The sequence below is a fragment of the Salvelinus sp. IW2-2015 genome, linkage group LG1, assembly GCF_002910315.2.
Source record: "Salvelinus sp. IW2-2015 linkage group LG1, ASM291031v2, whole genome shotgun sequence".
NCBI classification, from domain to species: Eukaryota; Metazoa; Chordata; class Actinopteri; order Salmoniformes; family Salmonidae; genus Salvelinus; species Salvelinus sp. IW2-2015.
In genome coordinates this window covers 38,107,288-38,116,163 of record NC_036838.1, presented here as the reverse complement: position 1 = coordinate 38,116,163, position 8,876 = coordinate 38,107,288, and the positions used below count along the sequence as shown (strand labels likewise).

The 8,876-nt window shown below is 43.9% G+C and overlaps 1 protein-coding gene across 1 annotated transcript; it reads left to right on the top strand.

Moving 5' to 3' along the window:
• The first annotated feature begins 2,508 nt into the window (after nt 1-2,508).
• Nucleotides 2,509-8,600, top strand: LOC111967065 (G-protein coupled receptor 61-like). Its single transcript, XM_023991967.2, has 2 exons — nt 2,509-2,879; nt 4,783-8,600. Exon 2 carries the CDS (start codon nt 4,988-4,990, stop codon nt 6,374-6,376), a length of 1,389 nt encoding a protein of 462 aa, XP_023847735.1. The 5' UTR covers nt 2,509-2,879; nt 4,783-4,987; the 3' UTR covers nt 6,377-8,600.
• Nucleotides 8,601-8,876: the final 276 nt, after the last annotated feature.

Here is an 8,876-nt window from a genome sequence, read left to right as displayed (position 1 = left end):
CAGTCTCAACGTCAACAGTGAAGAGGCGACTCCGGGATGCTGGCGTGTTATTTTAAATGGACAAAAAAAGGCTTTTCTTTCAAAAACAAGGACATTTCTCAGTGACCCCAAACTTTTGAACAGTAGTATATATATATGCTTGTGTGAACAAGAAGCTGGTTCACGTTTTTTGCATGCATGAGTAGCCCTGTGTGTTACATTCATGTTTGAATGTGTTTTTTTGTTTGTGCAAGTAATTGTGTTTTGGTATAAGTAATTGCAAGATTGTATTTATGAACGCAGTTGATATTTGTGTGTGCGTATTTATGGCTGGTTATTATTGTCTGTGGGGGCTGTGGGGTTAGCACGCTGGCCTTTGCTATTTCTGACTGGGAATGTGGAGTCTATTTTCAAGGTTGTCATGGAAACCATTGTATTTGCAGTGGCAGTGATTGGTGCTGCCAGGCGAGCAAGAATCTGCTATTTCTGTCATGAGTCAACACCTGACACACACACACACACGCGCGCATGTACAAATGTGCACACACATGCACAAAGGCACACTCATGTGCATGTACACGCATGCACACACGCACAGACACACACAATCACACACACACAATTTATCTTCCTCACACATCTTTCTAGAACAGCCTTATTTTTTAAATCTCTCTCTCCATCTTCTCTTCCAACAGTATTAGAAATGGCCATAAACCCTGTGTCACTACTGTGAAACCGTATCTCTGCAGCATAGTGCTGCTGGTGTGGTGAGAGGACACAGTGTCTGTGTCTGTGCTCTGGTCCAGCATGGCTTGTTTTGTGTTTAGAGTGATGACATGATGAAAGTAGTTCAACAGGAAGAGAGACGGGTGCAACCATCATCAGATGATTAGATCACATAATTATGTTAGCATCGGGTTATTATGACAATGCAGAACATTATGATGCATTTCCATTCTGTTGTCATCAGAGGATACAATGCTGAGCATTATCTGGCCTTTCAAGTATTCCCATATGAAATGTAAAAGTAATATCAATGTATTTCAATATGATCCGACCTTTGCTGGCAATAGACTGGTGTCATCAGTGCCATGATTGTACCAGCCAGAGTACAAATTCAAATTTAGGGGAGTTGAAAACTAGGGTGCGAATTACATAAATGCTAATGTGCATGAATGAGCATCTGCATCCTTTAAACGCAAATGAAAAGCACTTAGAACCCAGCAGCAGCTGTAGACTCATAGCATTGAGAAATATTGCCTGGCAGGGTCTCCATTTCATTGTCTCCCATAGACAGTGGAGTGGAGATGATCTGGCAGTGCAATGAGAGGGAGTGTTTATGAAAACGTCCATCAGCCACTGTCTTCCTCATTTCAGCGAAGATCACCGTGGCAACTTGAGACTAATGCTGCTGTGTTATCCCAGTATGATGGTCTGGATGGAATGGGTGCTGATGCCTTAACTGAGGACCTGAGCTAATTAATGCCTCTTTGTCTCAGTAAAAACCATCATGTGAGAGGAATCAGAGATTTTTATTGGTAGATTCTGTACAACATTTAACTTTTTTCCTTTCTGGCTTCTGACTTGTTTATTGATTGGTTTAACAAATAAATGTATATGTTCTTGTGTGCTGGTCTCCTGTTAACCTTGCTCTCTCCATTAGGAAAGTTATTTGGGATGGCTCATCTCTACTTCCATTAGCTTGCAAGAAAGTGTAGATTTGCTCAAATGTGAAGAAATGTTGGATGAAAGACAAGGCGAAGACAACTGTAATTTGAGGATTTAACAGACAGAAACCTGTGCACAAGTGAGAGTGGTGTGATACTCAGAAGAGTTTGCAACAATCTGTCCCTCCAAGGCCAGGAAGCTTGTTAAATATCATCCTATCACTGTTCGTTCTCCAAGTCCCTGGGCACTGGTCAAAAGATTAATCAAGGTTGTTGTCGAGACTACTTGGGTCAGTGTGAATCGTATGTATTAGCCATATCTACCATTTGAAACCACCAGTGTCTAAATGTACAGACCTGGGGGGGGGGGGGGGGCAGGGGTAGCTTGGGGGGAGTACCAGGTTCTACTTTATGGTGATCTTCACACTGATTCCTTTTCCCTCTGTAATTATTGAAACATTTCTTCACAAGACAGGTTGAGTAAATGTTTTTGGGGCATGTGGGTATGTTCCATAGAGGTGTGTTTAAATGGGATTGATAAACCATGAGAGAGGTGACACAACAAAAGGTCACCTGGAGTCAAGATGTCAAAGACTCTGGGCTAAGTTTTTTGTGTATTGGAGCGTTTATGAAAAAAAACATATTTTTCTTTTGTCCCGAGAAACAAAACAAAAACCCAACATCTAAATAAGCCATGCTGTTTTTCTCTATTTATCTCCATTAATTTAACATTTAACCCTCTGTTTGCAAAATAAAAATGATAGCCAAACTTCAGGGGCACTAAGACCCAGCAGAGAGAGTGGCTCTGGTCCTATGCCTATGCCTCTGCCTTCCTCTCCATCTCTGCAGTCACTCTGTGTGAGTGTGCAAGAGAGAGGGAGAGAGTGAGTTTATATGTGTGTGAGTGTGCGGTTTACATTAGCAAGTGGAGGGAGACAACATTTGCTCCTTTTCTTTTTTCTCTCTCTCTCATCCCCTTAAATCTATCACTGTCAACACAGCTACCCTCATCCGGAAAATAACCAAAAGACGAGGCAAAGGCAGAGGAGGAAAAGAGGAGCAGGCTGATAAAGAAGGGGAGTGCCATAGCAGCAGTCAGCACCATACACAACGCATGCGGCTGACTGATGTCTATCCTGCATCCCAGCACTGGGAGCTAACCAACCAGCTTTATATCCTTAAAGAGCAGGACAGACAGCAGGCTACATCATCACAAAACCTGCCCTGATCCAGGTACACTGTGGGTTTCTGTRTCTCTCTCTGTCTCTCTCTCCATCCCTCTCTCTCTTTATTTGTAGTTCTATCTTCCTCCTCTAATCCTCCTTGAATGTAGAATATATTATGTGATCAAGTCTTGATACTGTAACATGGTGTTGTAATGTTGGGCATGGGTTGGTCCCTTTAGACTGGGAATGTAATAGATGTGTTGTCCCAACATGCACTGTATGCACTTGCAGAGTACACAGCATTGCTTTTCTTCCATACTCTGGGGCTCTTTTTTCTCAACAATATCACATACAGTTTAGGCCTATGTGCTATAGGTCTGGTCTTGATATGTGCTGTAGGTCTGSTKMRYKWWWMRYKMASCAGACCTACAGCACATATCAAGACCAGACCTATAGCACATAGGCCTAAACTGTATGTGATATTGTTGAGAAAAAAGAGCCCCAGAGTATGGAAGAAAAGCAATTATCATTGTATTGGAGTGGGGGATGAGGAGGATGGGAAGGAAGAGGATAAAGAGGAGGCGGAAGAAGAAGGGAAAGGGGCAGGAATACATAGGATAGAGTGTCATTCTAAAGACACCTTTTTCCAGTGCTGTGTACTCTGCAAATGCATACAGTGCATTATGGGACAGCTGAAAAACAGAGTCATGAGATACTGTGTCAGGAAGTACGACTGTGCTAAATGGATACAATCAGAATTATTAGGCTACAACTCAACATAACCACAGACTTAGAAGACAACCAGAATAACAAGAATATCAAATTCATAAATCAAATCAAAGTGTATTGGTCGGTTTTAGTAGCAGGTTTCATAGCTGAGGGCTGTGGGTGTGGCCAAAGTTGACAGGTGTGCTTGAGTTGAGTCTGTCACTCAACAGTCAAAGTGGGGGGATTGCACAATGAGGGACTTCAATTAAGTCCACCGGGCTATGGCCCGTGACGTGAACGGGCTAAAGCGGTGAGGGAGGAACGCCCTTCTCAAATCTAACAGTAATCTGTGCTGCTCTGTTATGTTGTCAACAAGGCAGGCAGCACGCTGCATCATTCAGAAACATTTTCAATTAAGTATATGTTTTAAAATTCTAACAAATTTTCATTGGGAAAGCAGATAAAGCTTTGTTATCAAAGCAATCACCCTTGCATGTGAAAACACAGAATCCTATTAATTAGTCCACGTGCTTAACCTAGGCCTACATCACTTTTGTTTTGAGCCAACTTCGCCGTCGGCCCACACGGGGCACCTGACTCAAGCCCGGGAGGCAGCCCGGTTCCAAAATGAATGCAATCAACGCTAACCCGGTTCAACCGGGGCAGGCCTGGGGCATTAATCAAATAAAAATAGTGCACTTTTCTGACAATGGAAGACTCTAATGCACCATCATATGTTGCTGTATAAATCGATTGGGACTCCCACTGGGAGGTTTATTTGGGGAAAATAGTGTTTATAAAACACTACAGGTACATTGTAGCTTGACACTAAACAGGAGCCATAAAGCCAAGGGTGTGGTTTACTCTCTTATTCAATCTCAAAATGTTGCATAGTGGTTCAATTTACACAATACACAGAGATTGTCTTCAACATGTTGAAAACACATTGCAAAATGTCCTCTCCTTTCATCAGAAATTAATTAGGAATTAGTCCCTTCAAACACTGGTTTTGGATTAATGTATTGCCTTTGGATTAGTTTCTCACAGATTTGAGTTGATAAGAATTTTACAAACTGTCACCCTAATGAATTAATCTTAAAATGATACTGGTTGCCATAGAGCTCTGACAGAGTTTGTGTTAGGATTATCTCATAAAACCACGTCCATCGGCACAAAAACAGTTACATTGTTCTATTGTCCTGTGTCAGCCATTGTGAATTGCATTAGCTAATGTCCTTCATTCTACTTCTCTCTGTTCCTAGGAGAAGGCCTGCATTTCTGAGGAGGTTATTAAGGGAGGTTGAGCATTCCCAGGATGACCCAGGCTCACAGGCCCCTTTTACAGAGCTGCTGCTATCTGACCTCCTCCCAGACTGGGCCTCTGGTTCCTGGCCCTGCTCCCTGGCTGTGAAGGATGGGTGATGGGCCTGTGATTGACACCCTCTGTCTACCTTGTCCCGCCATCCGATGGAGCCGTTGTGGAACTCCTCCCTCCCCTTCTCACAGCCCATGCCCAACACCTCAGCCTCTGAGTCACCTGAGAGCGGGGCTTTGTCCCAGTCACTAGCACTGCTCGCCATGCTGCTCATGGACCTGCTGGCCGTGGTGGGCAACGGGGCCGTAATGGCTGTGATCGCCAAGGCCCCACAGCTCCGTAAGTTTGCCTTTGTCTTCCACCTGTGCCTGGTGGACCTACTGGCAGCCCTGGTGCTGATGCCCCTGGGCATGCTCTCAGGCAGGGCCTTCTTTGGRGAAGCCCTGTGCCGGAGCTACCTCTTCCTCAGTGTGTGCCTGGTCACCGCCGCCATCCTCTCCATCTCAGCCATCAACGTGGAGCGCTACTACTACATCATCCACCCCATGCGCTACGAGGTGAAGATGACCCTGGGCCTGGTGGCCTCAGTCCTGGTGGGGATATGGGTCAAAGCCCTGGCCATGTCCGCCCTGCCGCTGCTGGCCTGGGCCTTACAGGGCGGGAGGACTCCTTTTCTGGAGGGTGTTGGAGTTGGGGGAGGGGGTGAGGGTGTCCCCTCACCCCCAGCTCAGAGTCACAGGCGCTGCTCCTTGCACTGGACGGGGGGTGGGTCGAACCGCATGGCCTTCATGGTCCTGTTCACATTGGTGTACTTTCTGTGCCCGCTGCTGGTCATCCTGGTGGTGTACTGCAGCATGTTCAAGGTGGCGCGTGTTGCGGCAATGCATCATGGGCCTCTGCCCACCTGGATGGACACGCCCCGCCGCCGGCGCTCCGAGTCGCTCAGCAGCCGCTCCACCATGGTGACCAGCTCAGGAACGGGCACGGGGACAGGGTTGGGGCGCGACACCCCTCACCGCACATTCGGAGGGGGCAAGGCGGCAGCAGTTTTAGCAGCAGTGGGAGGACAGTTCCTGTGCTGCTGGTTGCCCTACTTCTCCTTCCATCTGTACTCAGCTCTGGCCTCTAGCCCTCCAGCCACGCTGGCCCCCCTGGAGGAGGTGGTCACCTGGATCGGCTACTTCTGCTTCACCTCCAACCCTTTCTTCTACGGTTGTCTGAACCGGCAGATCCGCGAGGAGCTTGGCAAGCATGTGCCTTGCCTGTTCCGCCGGGCAACAGAAGAGGAGGACCGACTGCCCAGCCGTGAGGGATCCATAGAGGAGAATTTCCTGCAGTTCCTCCAGGGCACTGGCTGCAACCTGGATCCCCAGGACTCCCACAGCACCTCCAGCCCCAAGGGAGAGGCCTGCCGGCCCCTGGCCCAGCCCCCTCAACCCATTCCCATCGACTTCCGCATCCCAGGACAGATTGCAGAGGAGACCTCAGAATTCCTTGAGCATCACCAGATTAAAAACAACCATATCCTATCAGACAGTTAGGTTTTGTATTTATTTGATGTAAAAACCAACACAAAAAGTTACTAGGATAACAATTACCACAGTAACATAACCACACTCTGGTTTACGTCACAGAGTATTACTATTACATTACATTTAAGTCATTTAGCAGACGCTCTTATCCAGAGCGACTTACTATACAATGTTTTGATATTTTCTTTTTGATTATATTATTCTAAAAACTCAAAAGTTGTGCAATGGGAAATTGACAGAGATTTTTGTGGAGTCTGTATTGTCCTGAATCACTTTTTGCAGCTTCACTTTCCATTCTGTAAATGCTGTAATGCTATGGAATTTATCTTCTTTGAGTAATGTTCCCATTGGAATCATTTGCTGGGAAAGGGTCGTGGCATTTTTGGGAGAAAGACAAAATGGCACAACTGTAGCTGCAGAGAACAGGCTATTATTGCCAGTCATGCCGATATTGGTGTTGTTTGTTAGAATGAGTTTTACAGGTGTAATTCTTTACATACTTTTTTTTTCACAACGCATTGATAGGGCCAGCATGTTATTAATACAGATATCTCGGTAACACTTTATTTGGATAGTCCATTTGTAGCTCTACAGACTATATACAGACTATCAGTAACATTTAAAGTAGCTATCTACTAACCCTAACTCTTATCCTAACCCTAAACTTAACCCTTATTCTACACCTAATCCTAACCGTATCCTTAGCAAGCAGTTGCTTATCAACAGATAGTTTGTTGATAGTATGACCAGACTATCCAAATAAAGTGTGACCATTATCTCTTCTGAGGATTTCCTTTTGGATTTCAAACCAAACAAGCCCTTGAGCAAAGAGGCTATAGATGACTTTCCTTCTATTAGCATACCTTAAACCATATCAGGTCCTATGACTTTCAGAAGACATCCACAAATAATGTATCTAATATTTAATAKTGGTAGATCAATTACTTTGTGAAGAACCGATTTATGACTGCTTATTTATGTAAGCTGCAGAACAAAGACACCAATGTTGGAGTGCAGGAAGTCATGTTTGAAAAGATGACGTTTTCCTGATCCCTTTACCTCTGTAAAATATCATGATATGGATGTATAGTAGACAGTGAGTGAGTGGTCACTATGTCTCTACGATAAAGATAAGTTGTGCCTTTTATAGATGATGACAGAGCTACTGTACCGTAATTGTGCCCTGGTTCTGATGATGATGTAGGTAGGGTATGAAGTAAGAAGTACCATGGATCAGCCACCTGTTGTTGATAGGTAAACCTCTGGGCAGATACCCCCTCTCTCTGGTGCTTTTCCTTAACACATCATCTGTGTTTTCCCATAAGCAGACCAGGTTTGTTGTGACCACAGTTAGGATGTAGGCAATCTTTTCTTTACTTCTCCTAAACTACTTCTGGTCTGTCAGAAAAGTACATTTATTTATCATCTATCTACCGTTTAGATAGTACAGTACCCCTCAAATTGACATGGGAAGGTGTTCAGTACATTGGCAGATGTTCAGTTAAGGCAGGAGTATTTTTCTTAACTGATGCACTACGTTACATTTCTATACAATTCGATTTTGACAGTTGTCGTTCTACAAATGTAGCTGTGTTTTATGTTTGATTAAAAAAACTAATAGTGAGTTCAACTTAAGCATTTAATTATTGCAAATTATTGATTATTATTAGCTATTATTGATTACTGTATCTTTTGTGATTAATTAACAAAAGACAATGGTGTATTCAAATGGTATACAGTAACTGTCTTTTCAGTGTGTGTTGATTAGCTGTGGAGCAACAGGTTGGAGAATATAATAAACCTAATTATATTTAACAGTCCTGCTCCTCAGAGTTCTCTACCTCAGATACAAGATTGATTTCATTTGAAGGTCAGCACACAATGTACCGATAGAAAAGATATTGTGTAAGTCATGCCACATATTTTTTACTCTATGCTCCTTGGGTTGCTTTCCTTCTGCAGCTGAACAAGGACAGACTGACAAAAGCTGTCCTGATATGYCTTTGTCTGAGAGGCTTGATATGACGCTGCTTTACGTCTGCTCTCTCTGGTGTCACATTGTGAGGGAATTTAGAGTCGTTTGAGTTGTCCAGAACAGTACTGGACACTTTGAGGTATCATCAGCCCTGTGAAACCATAGATGGTTAACGCAAGAGTACAAAATTAAAAAATGTKTTTCTGGCTTCTGACTAATTTATAGATTGTTTTAACAAATAAATGTATGACATCTTTATATTTTGTACTTTATGTTTGAATGTGTGCAGGTCTACTGTTAACCTCATCTCTATTTCCATTAGATTGTTAGGAATCATAGATCTATGTGACGAAATGCTGGATGAAAGACAAGATGAAGATGACTGTAATTTTAGAGGATTTAACAGACAAGTGAGAGTGGTGTGATACTTAGAAGAGCTCGCAACAATCTGCCCCTCCAAGGCCAGGAAGCTTATTAAATACCATCCTATCTCTGTTTGTTCTCCAAGTTCCTGGGCACTGGTCTAAACAARGA